This window comes from Pelodiscus sinensis, chromosome 12, assembly GCF_052426305.1.
Source record: "Pelodiscus sinensis isolate ZL-2025 chromosome 12, ASM5242630v1, whole genome shotgun sequence".
In the NCBI taxonomy this organism is placed as follows: domain Eukaryota; kingdom Metazoa; phylum Chordata; order Testudines; family Trionychidae; genus Pelodiscus; species Pelodiscus sinensis.
The window spans coordinates 51,950,635-51,976,266 of NC_143063.1; the positions used below are offsets into that span (position 1 = coordinate 51,950,635).

General features: G+C 80.4%; 1 protein-coding gene across 3 annotated transcripts; it reads right to left on the reverse strand.

Moving 5' to 3' along the window:
• Positions 1–774: 774 nt before the first annotated feature.
• Positions 775–22,274, reverse strand: LOC149523756 (haptoglobin-like). 3 transcript variants are annotated; one of them, XM_089781580.1, is made up of 5 exons: positions 22,126–22,270; positions 15,357–15,427; positions 5,434–5,535; positions 1,736–1,810; positions 775–1,574 (listed from the first exon to the last, which is right to left on the reverse strand). In XM_089781580.1, exons 1-5 carry the CDS (start codon positions 22,128–22,130, stop codon positions 826–828), a joined length of 1,002 nt encoding a protein of 333 aa, XP_089637706.1. In that variant the 5' UTR covers positions 22,131–22,270; the 3' UTR covers positions 775–825. The 3 variants fall into 3 exon arrangements, with proteins under 3 accessions (XP_089637706.1, XP_089637708.1, XP_089637707.1); XM_089781582.1 differs by lacking the exon at positions 5,434–5,535 and having other exon boundaries at positions 22,126–22,274; XM_089781581.1 differs by lacking the exon at positions 1,736–1,810 and having other exon boundaries at positions 22,126–22,274.
• Between the last annotated feature and the right edge of the window lie 3,358 nt (positions 22,275–25,632).

Genomic DNA, 25,632 nt, shown 5'->3' on the forward strand with positions numbered 1-25,632 from the left:
CTGGGGGGGGGCTCAGTGTCAGAGGGCAGAGCCAGACTCAGTGGGGTGGGGCGGACTAATGTCAGAGGGGCAGGGCCAGACCGGGGGGGGGGGTTCAGAAACAGAGGAGGGGGGAGCTCAGTGTCAGGGGGGCAGGGCAAGACTCGCGGGGGGCAGAATCAGTGTCGGGGGGGCAGAGCCAGACTCAGTGGGGGGGCGGGGCCAGGGCTGGACTCAGTGTGAGGGGGACAGGCTCTGACACACCCCGGCCGTGCGCTGCCACCCTGCACGGAGGGGGAGGGAGGCGCCCGGCTCCCCCAGCCGCTCTGCACGTTGGCCTCTCGGGCCCGGCCCCCTGGCCCCCAGCCCCAGAGCCGGGTGCTCACAGGGGCTTGGCAGGGGAGGTGCTGCCTTCCCAAGCCGCCAGCCTGGCCCCGCCCACAGCATCCTCCCCGTGCGCAGGGCCAGGGCCCGGGCACCTCCCCGTGGCCTCAGTGTCCCCCGGCTGGTGTAAAGAGCAAAGCGCGCCCCGGCTGCACGGAGAGCTGTGCCGCGAGGACAAGGCCTTGGCCATTGTCAGCCCGTTGCAGCGAGCGGCCCTGGACCCCCACCCGCCCCTGGGACCCATTGCTCCCGCTCCCCACTGTGCACGACAGCCCCCGCAGGGGCCTGGCTCGGAGGCAGGGAGCTCCTTGCATCTCTCCGTGGGCGCAGGAAGGAGCCGGGGACCCGAGGGGGGCAGGACGGGGAGCAGGCGCGTGCCACAGGCCCCCCGTGGGAGCGACGAGTGCCAGCAGCCGGCAGAGGAGAGGGCTTTATTGCTCAGGGCGGTGCCCGGGGCGGGGCTCAATGGATGCCCGTGGTCTCCTGGATCCAGTCCAGGACACTGAGCACCCGCACGTAGACGCCGTACTTGGTAGCCCGGCAGCTGCGGTCAAAGCTGAGGATCCCGGCCGCGTACCACGTGTCGTCCTCAGGGTCGTGGACGGCGAAGGCGCCGCCGGCGTCCCCGAGGCAGGTGGCCTCCCGCCACTGGCTCATGCCGACGCAGAAGGTGTGGTTGTTGAGCAGCGGCTGCGGGACGTGCGCCCGGTAGTACTCCTGGCAGCTGCTGCTGGCGGCCACAGGCAGCATGACGTACTTGAGGTGCGTGGGCTGCTCCAGGAGGGCGTTCAGGCCCCAGCCCGAGACGTAGCCCACCCGGCCCGCCTGGGCGTAGTCCTGCTGGGCCAGGCAGATGGGCATCACGGCCTCCCCGAGGGGCACCTTGTCCTTGAGCTGGAGCAGGGCCAGGTCCACGGCCCCCGGGAACTGGGGGTGCAGGACGATGCGCTGCACGGGCCCGGCCGGCGAGCCCCGGCCCAGGAGCAGCCGGAGGGTGGGGGCGATCTCCTCCAGCGAGGCGTTGGCGCTGTGGCCCAGGAACAGGTTCTGGCCCGTGGTCAGCAGCCACTGGTCGCTGAGGAGCGTGGCGCCCGCCGTGTGGTTGTGGCGGCTCAGCAGCCGGGCCTGCCAGGGGAAGCTGTCCTTGGCCGCCATGGTGCCGCCGATGATGCGCTGCACCGGGAGGGCCGGGTTGGCGGGCTTCCCGCACACTGGCGAGGGCAGAGACCCACGTGAGCCTGGGGCCGAGGGACCAGCACCAGCCACGGGGCAGCAGGGGCCGTGGCCTGGGCCTGTCTGCGGCAGCCCCAGCGCCGGGGCCAATGGGAGAGCAGAGGCTTCCTGCCCTCGGCTTGCAGACCCCCCCCCTCACCTGGCTCACACACGGGCAGCTCCTCTCCCGCTGCTTCGTTCACCCACACGCCCCGCTGGTGACATCGGTACAGGCCTGCGGGCGAGACCAGTCAGGGCCAGCCCCGGGCAAGGCCCCACGCCTGGCCCCTCGGAGACCCCTATGTGTGTCCCCTTGGGGGGCGGGGCCCCACGCATGGCCCCTCGGAGACCCCTATGTGTGTCCCCTTGGGGGGCGGGGCCCCACGCCTGGCCCCTCGGAGACCCCTATGTGTGTCCCCTTGGGGGGCGGGGCCCCACGCCTGGCCCCTCGGAGACCCCTATGTGTGTCCCCTTGGGGGGCGGGGCCCCACGCCTGGCCCCTCGGAGACCCCTATGTGTATCCCCTTGGGGGGCGGGGCCCCACGCCTGGCCCCTCGGACACCCCTATGTGTGTCCCCTTGGGGGGCGGGGCCCCACGCCTGGCCCCTCGGAGACCCCTATGTGTATCCCCTTGGGGGGCGGGGCCCCACGAATGGCCCCTCGGGGACCCCTATGTGTGTCCCCTTGGGGGGCGGGGCCCCACGCCTGGCCCCTCGGACACCCCTATGTGTATCCCCTTGGGGGGCGGGGCCCCACGCCTGGCCCCTCGGACACCCCTATGTGTGTCCCCTTGGGGGGCAGGGCCCCACGCCTGGCCCCTCGGACACCCCTATGTGTGTCCCCTTGGGGGGCGGGGCCCCACGCCTGGCCCCTCGGAGACCCCTATGTGTATCCCCTTGGGGGGCGGGGCCCCACGAATGGCCCCTCGGGGACCCCTATGTGTGTCCCCTTGGGGGGCGGGGCCCCACGCCTGGCCCCTCGGACACCCCTATGTGTGTCCCCTTGGGGGGCGGGGCCCCACGAATGGCCCCTCGGGGACCCCTATGTGTGTCCCCTTGGGGGGCGGGGCCCCACGCCTGGCCCCTCGGACACCCCTATGTGTGTCCCCTTGGAGGGCGGGGCCCCACGCCTGGCCCCTCGGAGACCCCTATGTGTGTCCCCTTGGGGGGCGGGGCCCCACGCCTGGCCCCTCGGAGACCCCTATGTGTGTCCCCCTGGGGGGGGGGGCCCCACGCCTGGCCCCTCGGAGACCCCTATGTGTGTCCCCTTGGAGGGCGGGGCCCCACGCCTGGCCCCTCGGAGACCCCTATGTGTGTCCCCTTGGGGGGCGGGGCCCCACGCCTGGCCCCTCGGAGACCCCCTATGTGTGTCCCCTTGGGGGGCGGGGCCCCACGCATGGCCCCTCGGAGACCCCTATGTGTGTCCCCTTGGAGGGCGGGGCCCCACGCCTGGCCCCTCGGAGACCCCTATGTGTGTCCCCTTGGAGGGCAGGGCCCCACGCCTGGCCCCTCGGAGACCCCTATGTGTGTCCCCTTGGAGGGCAGGGCCCCACGCCTGGCCCCTCGGAGACCCCTATGTGTGTCCCCTTGGGGGGCGGGGCCCCACGCCTGGCCCCTCGGAGACCCCTATGTGTGTCCCCTTGGGGGGCGGGGCCCCACGCCTGGCCCCTCGGAGACCCCTATGTGTATCCCCTTGGGGGGCAGGGCCCCACGCCTGGCCCCTCGGACACCCCTATGTGTATCCCCTTGTGGGGGCGAGGCCCCACGCGTATCCCCTCGGGGACCCCTATGTGTATCCCCTTGGGGGGCAGGGCCCCACGCCTGGCCCCCTCGGACACCCCTATGTGTATCCCCTGGGGGGCAGGGCCCCACGCCTGGCCCCTCGGACACCCCTATGTGTGTCCCCTTGGAGGGCAGGGCCCCATGCCTGGCCCCTCGGACACCCCTATGTGTATCCCCTGGGGGGGCGGGGCCCCACGCCTGGCCCCTCGGACACCCCTATGTGTGTCCCCTGGGGGGCGGGGCCCCACGCATGGCCCCTCGGAGACCCCTATGTGTATCCCCTTGGGGGGGCGAGGCCCCACGCATGGCCCCTCGGAGATCCCTATGTGTGTCCCCTTGGGGGGCGGGGCCCCACGCCTGGCCCCTCGGACACACCTATGTGTATCCCCTGGGGGGGCGGGGCCCCACGCCCGGCCCCTCGGAGACCCCTATGTGTGTCCCCTTGGGGGCAGGGCCCCACGCCTGGCCCCTCGGAGACCCCTATGTGTATCCCCTTGGGGGGCAGGGCCCCACGCCTGGCCCCTCGGAGACCCCTATGTGTGTCCCCTGGGGGGCGGGGCCCCACGCCTGGCCCCTTGGACACCCCTATGTGTGTCCCTGGGGGGCAGGGCCCCCTGCCTGGCCCCTCGGAGACCCCTATGTGTATCCCCTGGGGGGCAGGGCCCCACGCCTGGCCCTCGGAGACCCCTATGTGTGTCCCCTTGGGGGGCGGGGCCCCACGCCTGGCCCCTCGGACACCCCTATGTGTATCCCCTTGGGGGGGGCGAGGCCCCACGAATGGCCCCTTGGGGACCCCTATGTGTATCCCCTTGGGGGGCAGGGCCCTATGCATGGCCCCTCGGAGACCCCTATGTGTGTCCCCTTGGGGGGCGGGGCCCCACGCATGGCCCCTCGGAGATCCCTATGTGTATCCCCTTGGGGGCAGGGCCCTATGCATGGCCCCTCGGAGACCCCTATGTGTATCCCCTTGGGGGCAGGGCCCTATGCATGGCCCCTCGGAGACCCCTATGTGTATCCCCTTGGGGGGCAGGGCCCTATGCATGGCCCCCGGAGACCCCTATGTGTATCCCCTGGGGGGCGGGGCCCCACGAATGGCCCCTCGGGCACCCCTATGTGTATCCCCTGGGGGGCGGCCCCACGCGTATCCCCTCGGGGACCCCTATGTGTATCCCCTTGGGGGGCGGGGCCCCACGAATGGCCCCTCGGGCACCCCTATGTGTATCCCCTTGGGGGGGCGGGGCCCCACGCGTATCCCCTCGGGGACCCCTATGTGTATCCCCTTGGGGGGCGGGGCCCCACGCCTGGCCCCTCGGAGACCCCTATGTGTATCCCCTTGGGGGGCAGGGCCCTATGCATGGCCCCTCGGAGACCCCTATGTGTATCCCCTTGGGGGCAGGGCCCTATGCATGGCCCCTCGGAGACCCCTATGTGTATCCCCTTGGGGGGCAGGGCCCTATGCATGGCCCCTCGGAGACCCCTATGTGTATCCCCTTGGGGGGCGGGGCCCCACGAATGGCCCCTCGGGCACCCCTATGTGTATCCCCTTGGGGGGCAGGGCCCTATGCATGGCCCCTCGGAGACCCCTATGTGTATCCCCTTGGGGGGCAGGGCCCTATGCATGGCCCCTCGGAGACCCCTATGTGTGTCCCCTTGGGGGGGCGGGGCCCCACGCATGGCCCCTCGGACACCCCTATGTGTATCCCCTTGGGGGGCAGGGCCCTATGCATGGCCCCTCGGAGATCCCTATGTGTATCCCCTGGGGGCGGGGCCCCACGCCTGGCCCCTCGGAGACCCCTATGTGTATCCCCTTGGGGGGCGGGGCCCCACGAATGGCCCCGGGCACCCCTATGTGTATCCCCTTGGGGGGCGGGGCCCCACGCGTATCCCCTCGGGGACCCCTATGTGTATCCCCTGGGGGGCGGGGCCCCACGCCTGGCCCCTCGGAGACCCCTATGTGTATCCCCTGGGGGCGGGGCCCCATGCACATCTTCTTGGGGGCCTGCATAGATCCCCGAGAGGGAGGGGAGGGGAGGGCCTGTCCCCCGTGGGGGGGGCTCTGCGGGGGGGCACGTCTCACCGTCGCCACGGCTGCGCAGCCGGTAGTGGGGGTCACACTGGTAGCGGGCCAGGTGCTCTGCCTGCCCCTGCGCGATGCCCTCGGGGGCCGGGCAGTCCTGGCCTGAGGCAAGGAGAGACCCCTTAGCATGGCTCCCCGCCCCACGGCCCCCGACCCCCCCCACTGGGCACCCCTCCCCACCCCACGGCCCCCGACCCCCCACTGGGCACGGCTCCCCGCCCCACGGCCCCCGACCCCCCCCCTGGGCACCCCTCCCCGCCCCACGGCCCCCGACCCCCCCACTGGGCACCCCTCCCCGCCCCACGGCCCCCGACCCCCCCCACTGGGCACCCCTCCCCGCCCCACGGCCCCCGACCCCCCCCACTGGGCACCCCTCCCCGCCCCACGGCCCCCGACCCCCCCCACTGGGCACCCCTCCCCGCCCCACGGCCCCCGACCCCCCCACTGGGCACCCCTCCCCGCCCCACGGCCCCCGACCCCCCCCACTGGGCACCCCTCCCCGCCCCACGGCCCCCGACCCCCCCCACTGGGCACCCCTCCCCGCCCCACGGCCCCCCACCCCCCCACTGGGCACCCCTCCCCGCCCCACGGCCCCCGACCCCCCCCCACTGGGCACCCCTCCCCGCCCCACGGCCCCCGACCCCCCCACTGGGCACCCCTCCCCGCCCCACGGCCCCCGACCCCCCCCACTGGGCACCCCCTCCCCGCCCCACGGCCCCCGACCCCCCCACTGGGCACCCCTCCCCGCCCCACGGCCCCCGACCCCCCCACTGGGCACCCCTCCCCGCCCCACGGCCCCCGACCCCCCCACTGGGCACCCCTCCCCGCCCCACGGCCCCCGACCCCCCCACTGGGCACCCCTCCCCGCCCCACGGCCCCCGACCCCCCCCACTGGGCACCCCTCCCCGCCCCACGGCCCCCGACCCCCCCACTGGGCACCTCCCCGCCCCACGGCCCCCGACCCCCCCACCCCTCCCCCCACCCCCCCCTGGGCACCCCTCCCGCCCCACGGCCCCCGACCCCACTGGGCCCCTCCCCGCCCCACGGCCTGACTCCCCACTGCACCCCCCGCCCCACGGCTCCTGACCCCCCCACGGGCACCCGCCCCACGGCCCCCGACCCCCCCCACTGGGCACCCCACCGCCCCACGCCCCTCCCCCCTACTGGGCACCCCTCCCCGCCCCACGGCCCCTGACTTCTCACTGGGCACCCCTCCCCGCCCCCACGGCCCCGGGACCCCCCCCCACTGGGCACCCCTCCCCGCCCCCGGCCCCCGACCCCCCCACTGGGCACCCCTCCCCCGCCCCCACGGCCCCCGACCCCTCCACTGGGCACCCCTCCCCGCCCCACGGCCCCCGACCCCCCCCACTGGCACCCCTCCCCGCCCCACGGCCCCCGACCCCCCCCTACTGGGCACCCCTCCCCGCCCCACGGCCCCCGACCCCCCTACTGGGCACCCCTCCCCGCCCCACGGCCCCCGACCCCCCCTACTGGGCACCCCTCCCCGCCCCACGGCCCCCGACCCCCCCCACTGGGCACCCCTCCCCGCCCCACGGCCCCCGACCCCCCACTGGGCACCCCTCCCCGCCCCACGGCCCCCGACCCCCCCACTGGGCACCCCTCCCGCCCCACGGCCCCCGACCCCCCCCACTGGGCACCCCTCCCCGCCCCACGGCCCCCGACCCCCCCCACTGGGCACCCCTCCCCGCCCCACGGCCCCCGACCCCCCCTACTGGGCACCCCTCCCCGCCCCACGGCCCCACCCCCCACTGGGCACCCCTCCCCGCCCCACGGCCCCCGACCCCCCACTGGGCACCCCTCCCCGCCCCACGGCCCCCACCCCCCCACTGGGCACCCCTCCCCGCCCCACGGCCCCCGACCCCCCCCACTGGGCACCCCTCCCCGCCCCACGGCCCCCGACCCCCCCTACTGGGCACCCCTCCCCGCCCCACGGCCCCCGACCCCCCCCACTGGGCACCCCTCCCCGCCCCACGGCCCCCGACCCCCCTACTGGGCACCCCTCCCCGCCCCACGGCCCCCGCCCCCCCACTGGGCACCCCTCCCCGCCCCACGGCCCCCGACCCCCCCCACTGGGCACCCCTCCCCGCCCCACGGCCCCCGACCCCCCACTGGGCACCCCTCCCCGCCCCACGGCCCCCGACCCCCACTGGGCACCCCTCCCCGCCCCACGGCCCCCGACCCCCCCACTGGGCACCCCTCCCCGCCCCACGGCCCCCGACCCCCCCCCTACTGGGCACCCCTCCCCGCCCCACGGCCCCCGACCCCCCCCACTGGGCACCCCTCCCCGCCCCACGGCCCCCGACTCCCCCTACTGGGCACCCCTCCCCGCCCCACGGCCCCCGACCCCCCCTACTGGGCACCCCTCCCGCCCCACGGCCCCCGACCCCCCCTACTGGGCACCCCTCCCCGCCCCACGGCCCCCGACCCCCCCCACTGGGCACCCCTCCCCCCCCCCCCTGACCTCCCCTCCCCCCCCCACGGCCCCCGACCCCCCCACTGGGCACCCCTCCCCGCCCCACGGCCCCCCCCCGAGCCCCCCCCTCCTACCACCCCCTCCCCGCCCCACGGCCCCCGACCCCCCTACTGGGCACCCCTCCCCGCCCCGGCCCCCGACCCCCCCACTGGGCACCCCTCCCCGCCCCACGGCCCCCGACCCCCTACTGGGCACCCCTCCCGCCCCAGACCCCCCCCCCCTACTGGGCACCCCTCCCCGCCCCACGCCCCCGACCCCCCACTGCACCCCTCCCTCCCCCACGGCCCCCGACCCCACTGCACCCCTCCCGCCCCCGGCCCCCCCTATTGGGCACTCCTCCCCGCCCCACGGCCCCCGACCCCCCACTGGGCACCCCTCCCCGCCTCCACGGCCCCCGATCCCCCCCTACTGGGCACCCCTCCCCGCCCCACGGCCCCCGACCCCCCCCACTGGGCACCCCTCCCCGCCCCACGGCCCCCGACCCCCCCACTGGGCACCCCTCCCCGCCCCACGGCCCCCGACCCCCCCACTGGGCACCCCTCCCCGCCCCACGGCCCCCGACCCCCCCACTGGGCACCCCTCCCCGCCCCACGGCCCCCGACCCCCCCCACTGGGCACCCCTCCCCGCCCCACGGCCCCCGACCCCCCACTGGGCACCCCTCCCCGCCCCACGGCCCCCGACCCCCCCCCTACTGGGCACCCCTCCCCGCCCCACGGCCCCCGACCCCCCCCCTACTGGGCACCCCTCCCCGCCCCACGGCCCCCGACCCCCCCTACTGGGCACCCCTCCCCGCCCCACGGCCCCCGACCCCCCCTACTGGGCACCCCTCCCCGCCCCACGGCCCCCGACCCCCCCCACTGGGCACCCCTCCCCGCCCCACGGCCCCCGACCCCCCTACTGGGCACCCCTCCCCGCCCCACGGCCCCCGACCCCCCCTACTGGGCACCCCTCCCCGCCCCACGGCCCCCGACCCCCCCCACTGGGCACCCCTCCCCGCCCCACGGCCCCCCGACCCCCCCACTGGGCACCCCTCCCCGCCCCACGGCCCCCCTGACCCCCCCCCTACTGGGCACCCCTCCCGCCCCACGGCCCCCGACCCCCCCCCTACTGGGCACCCCTCCCCGCCCCACGGCCCCCGACCCCCCCCCTACTGGGCACCCCTCCCCCCCCCACGGCCCCCGACCCCCCCTACTGGGCACCCCTCCCCGCCCCACGGCCCCCGACCCCCCCACGGGGCACCCCTCCCCGCCCCACGGCCCCCGACCCCCCCCCCTACTGGGCACCCCTCCCCGCCCCACGGCCCCCGACCCCCCCCACTGGGCACCCCTCCCCGCCCCACGGCCCCCGACCCCCCCACTGGGCACCCCTCCCCGCCCCACGGCCCCCGACCCCCCCCTACTGGGCACCCCTCCCCGCCCCACGGCCCCCGACCCCCCCCCTACTGGGCACCCCTCCCCGCCCCCCCCCACGGCCCCCCGACCCCCCCCTACTGGGCACCCCTCCCCGCCCCACGGCCCCCGACCCCCCCCCCCCTACTGGGCACCCCTCCCCGCCCCACGGCCCCCGACCCCCCCCACTGGGCACCCCTCCCCGCCCCACGGCCCCCGACCCCCCCACTGGGCACCCCTCCCCGCCCCCCGGCCCCCACGGCCCCCCCCCCCACTGGGCACCCCTCCCCGCCCCACGGCCCCCGACCCCCCCTACTGGGCACCCCTCCCCGCCCCACGGCCCCCGACCCCCCCCACTGGGCACCCCTCCCCGCCCCACGGCCCCCGACCCCCCCCTACTGGGCACCCCTCCCCGCCCCACGGCCCCCGACCCCCCCCCTACTGGGCACCCCTCCCCGCCCCACGGCCCCCGACCCCCCCCACTGGGCACCCCTCCCCGCCCCACGGCCCCCGACCCCCCCTACTGGGCACCCCTCCCCGCCCCACGGCCCCCGACCCCCCCCCCCTACTGGGCACCCCTCCCCGCCCCACGGCCCCCGACCCCCCCTACTGGGCACCCCTCCCCGCCCCACGGCCCCCGACCCCCCCTACTGGGCACCCCTCCCCGCCCCACGGCCCCCCCCGACCCCCCCCTACTGGACACCCCCGCCCCACGGCCCCCCGCCCCCCCCCCTACTGGGCACCCCTCCCCGCCCCACGGCCCCCGACCCCTCCCCTACTGGGCACCCCTCCCCGCCCCACGGCCCCCGACCCCTCCCCTACTGGGCACCCCTCCCCGCCCCACGGCCCCCGACCCCCCTACTGGGCACCCCTCCCCGCCCCACGGCCCCCGACCCCTCCCCTACTGGGCACCCCTCCCCGCCCCACGGCCCCCCGACCCCTCCCCTACTGGGCACCCCTCCCCGCCCCACGGCCCCCCGACCCCTCCCCTACTGGGCACCCCTCCCCGCCCCACGGCCCCCGACCCCCTCCCTACTGGGCACCCCTCCCCGCCCCACGGCCCCCGACCCCTCCCCTACTGGGCACCCCCTCCCGCCCCACGGCCCCCGACCCCCCCACTGGGCACCCCTCCCCGCCCCACGGCCCCCGACCCCCCCCTGGGCACCCCTCCCTGGCCCCACGGCCCCCGACTTCTATTGGCACCCCTCCCGCCCCGCCCCCCGACCCCACTGGGCACCCCTCCATGCCCACGCCCCACACTGGGCACCCCTCCCCGCCCCACGGCCCCGACCCCTTGCTGGGCATCTTCCTCACGACGGCCCCCGACCCCCCCACGGGCACCCTCCCCACCCCACGGCCCCCGACCCCCCTACTGGGCACCCCTCCCCGCCCCACGGCCCCTCCCCTACTGGGCACCCCTCCCCGCCCCACGGCCCCCGACCCCCCTACCGGGCACCCTCCCCGCCCCACGGCCCCCGACCCCCCCTACTGGGCACCCCTCCCCGCCCCACGGCCCCCGACCCCCCCTACTGGGCACCCCTCCCCGCCCCACGGCCCCCGACCCCCCCCCTACTGGGCACCCCTCCCCGCCCCACGGCCCCCGACCCCCCCCGCCGGGGCACCCCTCCCCGCCCCACGGCCCCCGACCCCCCCCCTACTGGGCACCCCTCCCCGCCCCACGGCCCCCGACCCCTTCCCAGTGCCCCTCCCCGCCCCACGGCCCCCGACCCCCCCTACTGGGCACCCCTCCCCGCCCCACGGCCCCCCACCCCCCCCTACTGGGCACCCCTCCCCGCCCCACGGCCCCCGACCCCCCCCCCTACTGGGCACCCCTCCCCGCCCCACGGCCCCCGACCCCCCCCCTACTGGGCACCCCTCCCCGCCCCACGGCCCCCGACCCCCCCTACTGGGCACCCCTCCCTGCCCCACGGCCCCCCGACCCCTTCCCAGTGCCCCTCCCCGCCCCACGGCCCCCGACCCCCCCCCTACTGGGCACCCCTCCCCGCCCCACGGCCCCCGACCCCCCCTACTGGGCACCCCCTCCCCGCCCCACGGCCCCCGACCCCCCCTACTGGGCACCCCTCCCCGCCCCACGGCCCCCGACCCCCCCTACTGGGCACCCCTCCCCGCCCCACGGCCCCCGACCCCCGCCACCCCTCCCCGCCCCACGGCCCCCGACCCCCCCCCTACTGGGCACCCCTCCCCGCCCCACGGCCCCCGACCCCCCCCTACTGGGCACCCCTCCCCGCCCCACGGCCCCCGACCCCTCCCCTACTGGGCACCCCTCCCCGCCCCACGGCCCCCGACCCCCCTACTGGGCACCCCTCCCTGCCCCACGGCCCCCGACCCCTTCCCAGTGCCCCTCCCCGCCCCACGGCCCCCGACCCCCCCTACTGGGCACCCCTCCCTGCCCCACGGCCCCCGACCCCTTCCCAGTGCCCCTCCCCGCCCCACGGCCCCCGACCCCCCTACTGGGCCCCCTCCCTGCCCCACGGCCCCCGACCCCTTCCCAGTGCCCCTCCCCGCCCCACGGCCCCCGACCCCCCCTACTGGGCACCCCTCCCTGCCTTCACGGCCCCCGACCCCTTCCCAGTGCCCCTCCCCACCCCACGGCCCCCGACCCCTTCCCAGTGCCCCTCCCCGCCCCACGGCCCCGACCCCTTCCCAGTGCCCCTGCCCGCCCCACGGCCCCCGACCCCTTCCCAGTGCCCCTCCCCGCCCCACGGCCCCCGACCCCTTCCCAGTGCTGCCCCCCCGCCCCACGGCCCCGACCCCTCCCCTACTGGGCACCCCTCCCCGCCCCACGGCCCCCGACCCCTCCCCCGCTGGGCCCCCTCCCTGCCCCACGGCCCCCGACCCCTTCCCAGTGCTCCTCCCCGCCCCACGGCCCCCCGATCCCCCCTACTGGGCCCCCCTCCCTGCCCCACGGCCCCCGACCCCTTCCCAGTGCCCCTCCCCGCCCCACGGCCCCCGACCCCTTCCCAGTGCCCCTCCCTGCCATACGGCCCCCGACCCCCCTGCCCCACGGCCCCCCGACCCCTTCCCAGTGCCCCTCCCCGCCCCACGGCCCCCGACCCCTCCCCTACTGGGCACCCCTCCCTGCCCCACGGCCCCCCGACCCCTCCCCTACTGGGCACCCCGCCCTGCCCCACGGCGCCCGACCCCTTCCCAGTGCCCCTCCCCGCCCCACGGCCCCCGACCCCTCCCCTTGTCCCTGCCCCACGGCCCCCGACCCCTTCCCAGTGCCCCTCCCCGCCCCACGGCCCCCGACCCCTTCCCAGTGCCCCTCCCCGCCCCACGGCCCCCGACCCCTCCCATACTGGCACCCCTCCCTGCCCCACGGCCACTGGCCCTTCCCATGCCCCCTCCCCGCCCCACGGCCCCCGACCCCTCCCCTACTGGGCACCCCTCCCCGCCCCACAGCCCCCAACCCCTCCCCTACTGGGCACCCTCACGCCCCACGGCCCCCGACCCCTCCCCTACTGGGCACCCCTCCCCGCCCCACGGCCCCCGACCCCTCCCCTACTGGGCACCCCTCCCTGCCCCATGGCCCCCCGACCCCTTCCCAGTGCCCCTCCCTGCCCCACGGCCCCCGACCCCCCCTACTGGGCACCCCTCCCTGCCCCACGGCCCCCGACCCCTCCCCTACTGGGCACCCCTCCCTGCCCCACGGCCCCCCGACCCTTCCCAGGCCCCTCCCTGCCCCACGGCCCCCGACCCCCCCTACTGGGCACCCCTCCCTGCCCCACGGCCCCCGGCCCCTCCCCTACTGGGCACCCCTCCCTGCCCCACGGCCCCCCGACCCCTTCCCAGTGCCCCTCCCCGCCCCACAGCCCCCGACCCCTTCCCTACTGGGCACCCCTCCCCGCCCCACGGCCCCCGACCCCTTCCCAGTGCCCCTCCCCGCCCCACGGCCCCCGACCCCTCCCCTACTGGGCACCCCTCCCCGCCCCACGGCCCCCGACTCCCTCCCCACACCCCTCCCTGCCCCACGGCCCCCGACCCCTTCCCAGTGCCCGTCCCCACCCCACGGCCCCCGATCCCCCCCACTGGCACCCCTCCCTGCCCCACGGCCCCCGACCCCTCCCCTACTGGGCACCCCTCCCTGCCCCACGGCCCCCGACCCCTTCCCAGTGCCCCTCCCCGCCCCACGGCCCCGGATCCTCCCCTACTGGGCACCCCTCCCCGCCCCCACGGCCCCCGACCCCTCCCCTACTGGGCACCCCTCCCTGCCCCATGGCCCCCCGACCCCTTCCCAGTGCCCCTCCCTGCCCCACGGCCCCCGACCCCCCCCTACTGGGCACCCCTCCCTGCCCCACGGCCCCCGACCCCTCCCCTACTGGGCACCCCTCCCTGCCCCACGGCCCCCCGACCCCTTCCCAGTGCCCCTCCCTGCCCCACGGCCCCCGACCCCCCTACTTCACCCTCCCAGCCCCACGGCCCCCGACCCCTCCCCTACTGGGCACCCCTCCCTGCCCCACGGCCCCACCCCTTCCAGTGCCCCTCCCCGCCCCACAGCCCCCGACCCCTTCCCTACTGGGCACCCCTCCCCGCCCCACGGCCCCCGACCCCTTCCCAGTGCCCCTCCCCGCCCCACGGCCCCCGACCCCTCCCCTACTGGGCACCCCTCCTGCCCCACGCCCCCACCTCCCCTACTGGGCACCCCTCCCTGCCCCACGGCTCCCTGGACCCTTCCCATGCCCGTCCCTGCCCCACGGCCCCCGATCCCCCCCTTGGGCACCCCTCCCTGCCCCACGGCCCCCGACCCCTCCCCTACTGGGCACCCCTCCCTGCCCCACGGCCCCCCCACCCCTTCCCAGTGCCCCTCCCCGCCCCACGGCCCCCGACCCCTCCCCTACTGGGCACCCCTCCCTGCCCCACGGCCCCGACCCCCTACTGGGCACCCCTCCCCGCCCCACGGCCCCCGACCCCTCCCCTACTGGGCACCCCTCCCTGCCCCATGGCCCCCCGACCCCTTCCCAGTGCCCCTCCCTGCCCCACGGCCTGACCCCCTACTGGGCACCCCTCCCTGCCCCACGGCCCCCGACCCCTCCCCTACTGGCACCCCTCCCTGCCCCACGGCCCCCGACCCCTTCCCAGTGCCCCTCCCCCCCACTGCCCCGCCCCCCCCACTGGGCACCCCTCCCTGCCCCACGGCCCCGACCCCTCCCCTACTGGGCACCCCTCCCTGCCCCACGGCCCCCGACCCCTTCCCAGTGCCCCTCCCCGCCCCACAGCCCCCGACCCCTTCCCTACTGGGCACCCCTCCCCGCCCCCACGGCCCCCCCCGCCCCCACCCCCCGACCCCTCCCAGCCCCCTCCCCGTCCCACGGCCCCCGACCCCTCCCCTACTGGGCACCCCTCCCCGCCCCACGGCCCCCGACCCCTCCCCTACTGGGCACCCCTCCCTGCCCCACGGCCCCGGGCCCCTCCCGCCCCACGGCCCCCGACCCCTCCCCTACTGGGCACCCCTCCCTGCCCCACGGCCCCCCGACCCCTCCCCGCCCCACGGCCCCTCCCCGCCCCACGGCCCCCGACCCCTCCCCTACTGGGCACCCCTCCCCGCCCCAGTGCCCCTCCCCACCCCACGGCCCCCGACCCCTCCCCTCACCCCTCCCTGCCCCACGGCCCCCCGACCCCTCCCCCCTCCACCCCTCCCCGGGCCACCCGACCCCTCTCCTACTGGGCACCCCTCCCCGCCTTCCTAGAGCCCCTCCCCGCCTACTGGCCCCTAACTCTTCCCCTACTGGGCACCCCTCCCTGCCCCATGGCCCCCCTCCCTACTGGGCACCCCTCCGCCTTCCTAGTGCCCCTCCCTGCCTACTGGCCCCCTGACCCTTCCCCTACTGGGCACCCCTCCTCCTTCCCAGTGTCCCTCCCTGCCCCATGGAACCGACCCCTCCCCCTACTGGGCACCCCTCCGCTTTCCCAGTGCCCCTCCCTGCCCCATGGCCTCCTAACCCCTCCCCCTACTGGGCACCCCTCCCTCTACTGGGCACCCCTCCGCTTTCCCAGTGCCCCCCCGCCCCCTGCCCTGTACCGTTGCTGAGGCTGGTGTGGGTGGAGGCAAGAGCCACCCAGAGCAAGCTGGTGACCAGCAGCACGGGCGCCCTGCCGGGAAAGGAGCCGCTGTGAGCCACCAGCCCCGCGGGTCGGGCAAGCCGGAGCAGTGAGCTTCCTCCCGGCAGGGTCACAGCAGAAGCCAGCTCCCCCAGCCAGGTGCTAGGGCCCGGTGATTGCAGCCCTGCTGCCAGGGACGGGAGCTGGGCGGGGCCTGGCAGGCGGAGACGCCCCCGTGGGGCACTGGGCGGGGCCTGGCAGGCGGAGACGCCCCCGCGGGGCACTGGGCGCGGGCCTGGCGGGGGAGACGCCCCCGCGGGGCACTGGGCGCGGGCCTGGCGGGGGGAGACGCCCCCGTGGGGCACTGGGCGGGGCCTGGCAGGCGGAGACGCCCCCGCGGGCACTGGGCGGGGCCTGGCGGGGGGAGACGCCCCCGTGGGGCACTGGGCGGGGGCCTGGCGGGGGGAGACGCCCCCGTGGGGCACTGGGCGGGGCCTGGCAGGCGGAGACGCCCCCGCGGGGCACTGGGCGGGGGCCTGGCGGGGGGAGACGCCCCGTGGGGCACTGGGCGGGGGCCTGGCAGGCGGAGACGCCCCCGTGGGGCACTGGGCGCGGGCCTGGCAGGCGGAGACGCCCCCGTGGGGCACTGGGCGGGGGCCTGGCGGGGGAGACGCCCCCGCGGGGCACTGGGCGGGGCCTGGCGGGGGGAGACGCCCCCGTGGGGCACTGGGCGGGGGCCTGGCGGGGGGAGACGCCCCCGTGGGGCACTGGGCGGGGGCCTGGCGGGGGGAGACGCCCCCGTGGGGCACTGGGCGGGGGCCTGGCGGGGGGAGACGCCCCCGTGGGGCACTGGGCGCGGGCCTGGCGGGGGGAGACGCCCCCGTGGGGCACTGGGCGGGGGCCTGGCGGGCGGAGACGCCCCCGTGGGGCACTGGGCGCGGGCCTGGCAGGGGGAGACGCCCCCGCGGGGCACTGGGCGGGGGCCTGGCGGGGGGAGACGCCCCCGTGGGGCACTGGGCGGGGGCCTGGCGGGGGGAGACGCCCCCGTGGGGCACTGGGCGGGGGCCTGGCGGGCGGAGACGCCCCCGTGGGGCACTGGGCGGGGGCCTGGCGGGGGGAGACGCCCCCGCGGGGCACTGGGCGCGGGCCTGGCGGGGGGAGACGCCCCCGCGGGGCACTGGGCGGGGGCCTGGCGGGGGGAGACGCCCCCGCGGGGCACTGGGCGGGGGCCTGGCGGGGGGAGACGCCCCCGTGGGGCACTGGGCGGGGCCTGGCGGGGGGAGACGCCCCCGTGGGGCACTGGGCGGGGGCCTGGCGGGCGGAGACGCCCCGTGGGGCACTGGGCGGGGGCCTGGCGGGGGGAGACGCCCCCGTGGGGCACTGGGCGGGGGCCTGGCGGGGGGAGACGCCCCCGTGGGGCACTGGGCGGGGGCCTGGCGGGCGGAGACGCCCCCGCGGGGCACTGGGCGGGGGCCTGGCGGGGGGAGACGCCCCCGTGGGGCACTGGGCGGGGGCCTGGCGGGGGGAGACGCCCCCGTGGGGCACTGGGCGGGGGCCTGGCGGGGGAGACGCCCCCGCGGGGCACTGGGCGCGGGCCTGGCGGGGGGAGACGCCCCCGCGGGGCACTGGGCGCGGGCCTGGCGGGGGGAGACGCCCCCGCGGGGCACTGGGCGGGGGCCTGGCGGGGGGAGACGCCCCCGCGGGGCACTGGGCGGGGGCCTGGCGGGGGGAGACGCCCCCGTGGGGCACTGGGCGCGGGCCTGGCGGGCGGAGACGCCCCCGCGGGGCACTGGGCGCGGGCCTGGCGGGGGGAGACGCCCCCGTGGGGCACTGGGCGCGGGCCTGGCGGGGGAGACGCCCCCGTGGGGCACTGGGCGGGGGCCTGGCGGGGGGAGACGCCCCCGCGGGGCACTGGGCGCGGGCCTGGCGGGGGGAGACGCCCCCGTGGGGCACTGGGCGCCGGCCTGGCGGGGGAGACGCCCCGTGGGGCACTGGGCGCGGGCCTGGCGGGCGGAGACGCCCCCGCGGGGCACTGGGCGCGGGCCTGGCGGGGGGAGACGCCCCCGTGGGGCACTGGGCGCGGGCCTGGCGGGCGGAGACGCCCCCGCGGGGCACTGGGCGCGGGCCTGGCGGGGGGAGACGCCCCCGTGGGGCACTGGGCGCCGGCCTGGCGGGGGGAGACGCCCCCGCGGGGCACTGGGCGCCGGCCTGGCGGGGGGAGACGCCCCCGTGGGGCACTGGGCGCGGGCCTGGCGGGCGGAGACGCCCCCGCGGGGCACTGGGCGCGGGCCTGGCGGGGGGAGACGCCCCCGCGGGGCACTGGGCGGGGGCCTGGCGGGGGGAGACGCCCCCGCGGGGCACTGGGCGCGGGCCTGGCGGGCGGAGACGCCCCCGCGGGGCACTGGGCGCGGGCCTGGCGGGGGGAGACGCCCCCGCGGGGCACTGGGCGGGGGCCTGGCGGGGGGAGACGCCCCCGTGGGGCACTGGGCGGGGGCCTGGCGGGGGGAGACGCCCCCGTGGGGCACTGGGCGCGGGCCTGGCGGGGGGAGACGCCCCCGTGGGGCACTGGGCGGGGGCCTGGCGGGCGGAGACGCCCCCGTGGGGCACTGGGCGGGGGCCTGGCGGGGGGAGACGCCCCCGTGGGGCACTGGGCGGGGGCCTGGCGGGGGGAGACGCCCCCGTGGGGCACTGGGCGCGGGCCTGGCGGGGGGAGACGCCCCCGTGGGGCACTGGGCGCGGGCCTGGCGGGGGGAGACGCCCCCGTGGGGCACTGGGCGCGGGCCTGGCGGGCGGAGACGCCCCCGTGGGGCACTGGGCGCGGGCCTGGCGGGGGGAGACGCCCCCGCGGGGCACTGGGCGGGGGCCTGGCGGGGGGAGACGCCCCCGCGGGGCACTGGGCGGGGGCCTGGCGGGGGGAGACGCCCCCGTGGGGCACTGGGCGCTGGCCTGGCGGGGGGAGACGCCCCCGCGGGGCACTGGGCGGGGGCCTGGCGGGGGGAGACGCCCCCGTGGGGCACTGGGCGGGGGCCTGGCGGGGGGAGACGCCCCCGTGGGGCACTGGGCGCGGGCCTGGCGGGGGGAGACGCCCCCGTGGGGCACTGGGCGGGGGCCTGGCGGGCGGAGACGCCCCCGCGGGGCACTGGGCGCGGGCCTGGCGGGGGGAGACGCCCCCGCGGGGCACTGGGCGCGGGCCTGGCGGGGGGAGACGCCCCCGTGGGGCACTGGGCGCGGGCCTGGCGGGGGGAGACGCCCCCGCGGGGCACTGGGCGGGGGCCTGGCGGGGGGAGACGCCCCCGCGGGGCACTGGGCGGGGCCTGGCGGGGGGAGACGCCCCCGCGGGGCACTGGGCGCGGGCCTGGCGGGGGGAGACGCCCCCGTGGGGCACTGGGCGCGGGCCTGGCGGGGGGAGACGCCCCCGCGGGGCACTGGGCGCGGGCCTGGCGGGGGGAGACGCCCCCGCGGGGCACTGGGCGCGGGCCTGGCGGGGGAGACGCCCGCGGGGCACTGGGCGCGGGCCTGGCGGGGGGAGACGCCCCCGTGGGGCACTGGGCGCGGGCCTGGCGGGGGGAGACGCCCCCGCGGGGCACTGGGCGCGGGCCTGGCGGGGGGAGACGCCCCCGCGGGGCACTGGGCGGGGGCCTGGCGGGCGGAGACGCCCCCGCGGGGCACTGGGCGGGGGCCTGGCAGGGGGAGACGCCCCCGCGGGGCACTGGGCGCGGGCCTGGCGGGGGGAGACGCCCGCGGGGCACTGGGCGCGGGCCTGGCGGGGGGAGACGCCCCCGCGGGGCACTGGGCGCGGGCCTGGCGGGGGGAGACGCCCCCGTGGGGCACTGGGCGGGGCCTGGCGGGGGAGACGCCCCCGTGGGGCACTGGGCGCGGGCCTGGCGGGGGAGACGCCCCCGTGGGGCACTGGGCGCGGGCCTGGCGGGGGGAGACGCCCCCGCGGGGCACTGGGCGCGGGCCTGGCGGGGGGAGACGCCCCCGTGGGGCACTGGGCGCGGGCCTGGCGGGGGGAGACGCCCCCGCGGGGCACTGGGCGGGGGCCTGGCGGGGGGAGACGCCCCCGCGGGGCACTGGGCGGGGGCCTGGCGGGGGAGACGCCCCCGCGGGGCACTGGGCGCGGGCCTGGCGGGGGGAGACGCCCCCGCGGGGCACTGGGCGCGGGCCTGGCGGGGGGAGACGCCCCCGCGGGGCACTGGGCGCGGGCCTGGCGGGGGAGACGCCCCCGCGGGGCACTGGGCGCGGGCCTGGCGGGGGGAGACGCCCCCGCGGGGCACTGGGCGCGGGCCTGGCGGGGGGAGACGCCCCCGCGGGGCACTGGGCGCGGCCTGGCGGGGGGAGACGCCCCCGCGGGGCACTGGGCGGGGGCCTGGCGGGCGGAGACGCCCCCGCGGGGCACTGGGCGGGGCCTGGCGGGCGGAGACGCCCCCGTGGGGCACTGGGCGCGGGCCTGGCGGGGGGAGACGCCCCCGCGGGGCACTGGGCGCGGGCCTGGCGGGGGGAGACGCCCCCGCGGGGCACTGGGCGCGGGCCTGGCGGGGGGAGACGCCCCCGCGGGGCACTGGGCGCGGGCCTGGCGGGGGGAGACGCCCCCGCGGGGCACTGGGCGCGGGCCTGGCGGGGGGAGACGCCCCCGCGGGGCACTGGGCGCGGGCCTGGCGGGGGGAGACGCCCCCGCGGGGCACTGGGCGCGGGCCTGGCGGGGGGAGACGCCCCCGCGGGGCACTGGGCGCGGGCCTGGCGGGGGGAGACGCCCCCGCGGGGCACTGGGCGCGGGCCTGGCGGGGGGAGACGCCCCCGCGGGGCACTGGGCGCGGGCCTGGCGGGGGGAGACGCCCCCGCGGGGCACTGGGCGGGGGCCTGGCGGGCGGAGACGCCCCCGCGGGGCACTGGGCGCGGGCCTGGCGGGGGGAGACGCCCCCGCGGGGCACTGGGCGGGGGCCTGGCGGGCGGAGACGCCCCCGCGGGGCACTGGGCGGGGGCCTGGCGGGCGGAGACGCCCCCGCGGGGCACTGGGCGCGGGCCTGGCGGGCGGAGACGCCCCCGCGGGGCACTGGGCGCGGGCCTGGCGGGCGGAGACGCCCCCGCGGGGCACTGGGCGCGGGCCTGGCGGGGGGAGACGCCCCCGTGGGGCACTGGGCGCGGGCCTGGCGGGGGGAGACGCCCCCGCGGGGCACTGGGCGGGGGCCTGGCGGGCGGAGACGCCCCCGCGGGGCACTGGGCGCGGGCCTGGCGGGGGAGACGCCCCCGTGGGGCACTGGGCGGGGGCCTGGCGGGGGGAGACGCCCCCGTGGGGCACTGGGCGCGGGCCTGGCGGGGGGAGACGCCCCCGCGGGGCACTGGGCGCGGGCCTGGCGGGGGGAGACGCCCCCGCGGGGCACTGGGCGCGGGCCTGGCGGGGGGAGACGCCCCCGCGGGGCACTGGGCGCGGGCCTGGCGGGGGGAGACGCCCCCGCGGGGCACTGGGCGGGGGCCTGGCAGGGGGAGACGCCCCCGTGGGGCACTGGGCGGGGCCTGGCGGGCGGAGACGCCCCCGCGGGGCACTGGGCGCGGGCCTGGCGGGGGGAGACGCCCCCGTGGGGCACTGGGCGCGGGCCTGGCGGGGGAGACGCCCCCGCGGGGCACTGGGCGCGGGCCTGGCGGGGGGAGACGCCCCCGTGGGGCACTGGGCGCGGGCCTGGCGGGGGGAGACGCCCCCGCGGGGCACTGGGCGGGGGCCTGGCGGGGGGAGACGCCCCCGTGGGGCACTGGGCGGGGGCCTGGCGGGGGGAGACGCCCCCGTGGGGCACTGGGCGGGGCCTGGCGGGGGAGACGCCCCCGTGGGGCACTGGGCGGGGGCCTGGCGGGCGGAGACGCCCCCGCGGGGCACTGGGCGCGGGCCTGGCGGGGGGAGACGCCCCCGCGGGGCACTGGGCGCGGGCCTGGCGGGGGGAGACGCCCCCGTGGGGCACTGGGCGGGGCCTGGCGGGGGGAGACGCCCCCGCGGGGCACTGGGCGCGGGCCTGGCGGGGGGAGACGCCCCCGTGGGGCACTGGGCGGGGGCCTGGCGGGGGGAGACGCCCCCGCGGGGCACTGGGCGCGGGCCTGGCGGGGGGAGACGCCCCCGTGGGGCACTGGGCGCGGGCCTGGCGGGGGGAGACGCCCCCGTGGGGCACTGGGCGGGGGCCTGGCGGGGGGAGACGCCCCCGTGGGGCACTGGGCGGGGGCCTGGCGGGGGGAGACGCCCCCGTGGGGCACTGGGCGGGGGCCTGGCGGGCGGAGACGCCCCCGCGGGGCACTGGGCGGGGGCCTGGCGGGGGGAGACGCCCCCGCGGGGCACTGGGCGCGGGCCTGGCGGGGGGAGACGCCCCCGTGGGGCACTGGGCGCGGGCCTGGCGGGGGGAGACGCCCCCGTGGGGCACTGGGCGGGGGCCTGGCGGGGGGAGACGCCCCCGTGGGGCACTGGGCGCGGGCCTGGCGGGGGGAGACGCCCCCGTGGGGCACTGGGCGAGGGCCTGGCGGGGGGAGACGCCCCCGTGGGGCACTGGGCGGGGGCCTGGCGGGCGGAGACGCCCCCGTGGGGCACTGGGCGCGGGCCTGGCGGGCGGAGACGCCCCCGTGGGGCACTGGGCGCGGGCCTGGCGGGCGGAGACGCCCCCGTGGGGCACTGGGCGCGGGCCTGGCGGGCGGAGACGCCCCCGTGGGGCACTGGGCGCGGGCCTGGCGGGCGGAGACGCCCCCGCTGGACACCACTAGGCACCCGCACTCACCACATTTTCCTGGGGGGCTCTGCTCAGGCGACAGCTCCGAGTCCCGGTGCAAGGTGCTGGCAGCTGGGGCTCACTCTCTGCTTTTATCCCAGCCCACGGCCTGACCTTGGTGGGGTCAGTGACTTTCCCAGCAGTTGGCGCCCGGTCTGGGGGGGCCTGGCAGGGGTGGGGGTTTCCTGGATTTCACAGCAAGTGGCAGGAACTGGGCGTGCTGGCACCAGGGCTACTCTGGGCTTGGCCCGTGGGTATGGCACTTGGGCCGTAGCACAGGGTGCCAGGGCCAGTGGCACGGAGCCGGGTGCAGGGGCCGTAGGGCAGGGCGCAGCGCAGGGCCCCAGGGCCGGTGGCACGGAGCCGGGTGCAGGGGCCGTAGGGAGGGCGCCAGGGCTGGTAGCACGGAGCCGGGTGCAGGGGCCGTAGGGCAGGGCGCAGCGCAGGGCGCCAGGGCCGGTAGCACGGAGCCGGGTGCAGGGGCCGTAGGGAGGGCGCCAGGGCTGGTAGCACGGAGCCGGGTGCAGGGGCCGTAGGGAGGGCGCCAGGGCCGGTGGCACGGAGCTGGGTGCAGGGGCCGTAGGGAGGGCGCCAGGGCCGGTAGCACGGAGCCGGGTGCAGGGGCCGTAGGGAGGGCGCCAGGGCCGGTGGCACGGAGCCGGGTGCAGGGGCCGTAGGACAGGGTGCCAGGGCCGGTGGCACGGAGCCGGGTGCAGGGGCCGTAGGGCAGGGCGCCAGGGCTGGTAGCACGGAGCCGGGTGCAGGGGCCGTAGGGCAGGGCGCCAGGGCTGGTAGCACGGAGCCGGGTGCAGGGGCCGTAGGGAGGGCGCCAGGGCTGGTAGCACGGAGCCGGGTGCAGGGGCCGTAGGGCAGGGCGCAGCGCAGGGCGCCAGGGCCGGTAGCACGGAGCCGGGTGCAGGGGCCGTAGGGAGGGCGCCAGGGCTGGTAGCACGGAGCCGGGTGCAGGGGCCGTAGGGCAGGGCGCAGCGCAGGGTGCCAGGGCCGGTAGCACGGAGCCAGGTGCAGGGGCCGTAGGGAGGGCGCCAGGGCCGGTGGCACGGAGCTGGGTGCAGAGCGCCAGGGCCGGTAGCACGGAGCCGGGTGCAGGGGCCGTAGGGAGGGCGCCAGGGCCGGTGGCACGGAGCCGGGTGCAGGGGCCGTAGGGAGGGCGCCAGGGCCGGTAGCACGGAGCCGGGTGCAGAGGCCGTAGGGAGGGCGCCAGGGCCGGTGGCACGGAGCCGGGTGCAGGGGCCGTAGGGAGGGCGCCAGGGCCGGTAGCACGGAGCCGGGTGCAGGGGCCGAAGGGAGGGCGCCAGGGCCGGTAGCACGGAGCCGGGTGCAGGGGCCGTAGGGAGGGCGCCAGGGCCGGTAGCACGGAGCCGTGTGCAGAGGCCGTAGGGAGGGCGCCAGGGCCGGTGGCACGGAGCCGGGTGCAGGGGCCGTAGGGAGGGCCCCAGGGCCGGTAGCACGGAGCCGTGTGCAGAGGCCGTAGGGAGGGCGCCAGGGCCGGTGGCACGGAGCCGGGTGCAGGGGCCGTAGGGAGGGCGCCAGGGCCGGTGGCACGGAGCCGGGTGCAGGGGCCGTAGGGAGGGCGCCAGGGCCGGTAGCACGGAGCCGGGTGCAGGGGCCGTAGGGAGGGCGCCAGGGCCGGTAGCACGGAGCCGGGTGCAGGGGCCGTAGGGAGGGCGCCAGGGCCGGTAGCACGGAGCCGGGTGCAGGGGCCGTAGGGAGGGCGCCAGGGCCGGTGGCACGGAGCGGGGTGCAGGGCGCCAGGGCCGGTAGCACGGAGCCGGGTGCAGGGGCCGTAGGGAGGGCGCCAGGGCCGGTGGCACGGAGCCGGGTGCAGGGCACCAGGGCCGGTAGCACGGAGCCGGGTGCAGGGGCCGTAGGGAGGGCGCCAGGGCCGGTGGCACGGAGCCGGGTGCAGGGGCCGTAGGGCAGGGCACAGCACAGGATGCCAGGACCGGTGGCACGGAGCCGGGTGCAGGGGCCGTAGGGAGGGCGCCAGGGCCGGTGGCACGGAGCCGGGTGCAGGGGCCGTAGGGAGGGCGCCAGGGCCGGTGGCACGGAGCCGGGTGCAGGGGCCGTAGGGAGGGCGCCAGGGCCGGTGGCACGGAGCCGGGTGCAGGGGCCGTAGGGCAGGGCGCAGCGCAGGGCGCCAGGGCTGGTGGCACGGAGCCGGGTGCAGGGGCCGTAGGGAGGGCGCCAGGGCCGGTGGCACGGAGCCGGGTGCAGGGGCCGTAGGGAGGGCGCCAGGGCCGGTGGCACGGAGCCGGGTGCAGGGGCCGTAGGGCAGGGCGCAGCGCAGGGCGCCAGGGCTGGTGGCACGGAGCCGGGTGCAGGGGCCGTAGGGAGGGCGCCAGGGCCGGTGGCACGGAGCCGGGTGCAGGGGCCGTAGGGCAGGGCACAGCGCAGGGTGCCAGGGCCGGTGGCACGGAGCCGGGTGCAGGGGCCGTAGGGCAGGGCGCAGCGCAGGGCGCCAGGGCTGGTGGCATGGAGCCGGGTGCAGGGGCCGTAGGGAGGGCGCCAGGGCCGGTGGCACGGAGCCGGGTGCAGGGGCCGTAGGGCAGGGCACAGCGCAGGGTGCCAGGGCCGGTGGCACGGAGCCGGGTGCAGGGGCCGTAGGGCAGGGCACAGCACAGGATGCCAGGGCCGGTAGCACGGAGCCGGGTGCAGGGGCCGTAGGGAGGGCGCCAGGGCCGGTGGCACGGAGCCGGGTGCAGGGGCCGTAGGGAGGGCGCCAGGGCCGGTGGCACGGAGCCGGGTGCAGGGGCCGTAGGGAGGGCGCCAGGGCCGGTGGCACGGAGCCGGGTGCAGGGGCCGTAGGGAGGGCGCCAGGGCCGGTGGCACGGAGCCGGGTGCAGGGGCCGTAGGGAGGGCGCCAGGGCCGGTGGCACGGAGCCGGGTGCAGGGGCCGTAGGGAGGGCGCCAGGGCCGGTGGCACGGAGCCGGGTGCAGGGGCCGTAGGGAGGGCGCCAGGGCCGGTGGCACGGAGCCGGGTGCAGGGGCCGTAGGGAGGGCGCCAGGGCCGGTGGCACGGAGCCGGGTGCAGGGGCCGTAGGGCAGGGCGCAGCGCAGGGCGCCAGGGCTGGTGGCACGGAGCCGGGTGCAGGGGCCGTAGGGAGGGCGCCAGGGCCGGTGGCACGGAGCCGGGTGCAGGGGCCGAAGGGAGGGCGCCAGGGCCGGTGGCACGGAGCCGGGTGCAGGGGCCGTAGGGAGGGCGCCAGGGCCGGTGGCACGGAGCCGGGTGCAGGGGCCGTAGGGCAGGGCGCAGCGCAGGGCGCCAGGGCCGGTGGCACGGAGCCGGGTGCAGGGGCCGTAGGGAGGGCGCCAGGGCCGGTGGCACGGAGCCGGGTGCAGGGGCCGAAGGGAGGGCGCCAGGGCCGGTGGCACGGAGCCGGGTGCAGGGGCCGTAGGGAGGGCGCCAGGGCCGGTGGCACGGAGCCGGGTGCAGGGGCCGTAGGGAGGGCGCCAGGGCCGGTGGCACGGAGCCGGGTGCAGGGGCCGTAGGGAGGG

Excerpts from the sequence above, each read along its gene's own strand:
- LOC149523756 (XM_089781580.1), bottom strand. Across the intron at positions 5,536-15,356 it reads CCACACCAGCCTCAGCAACG|GCCAGGACTGCCCGGCCCCC; the intron begins GTACAGGGCAGG and ends TCCTTGCCTCAG. Across the intron at positions 1,575-1,735 it reads GCTGCCCGTGTGTGAGCCAG|TGTGCGGGAAGCCCGCCAAC; the intron begins GTGAGGGGGGGG and ends TGCCCTCGCCAG.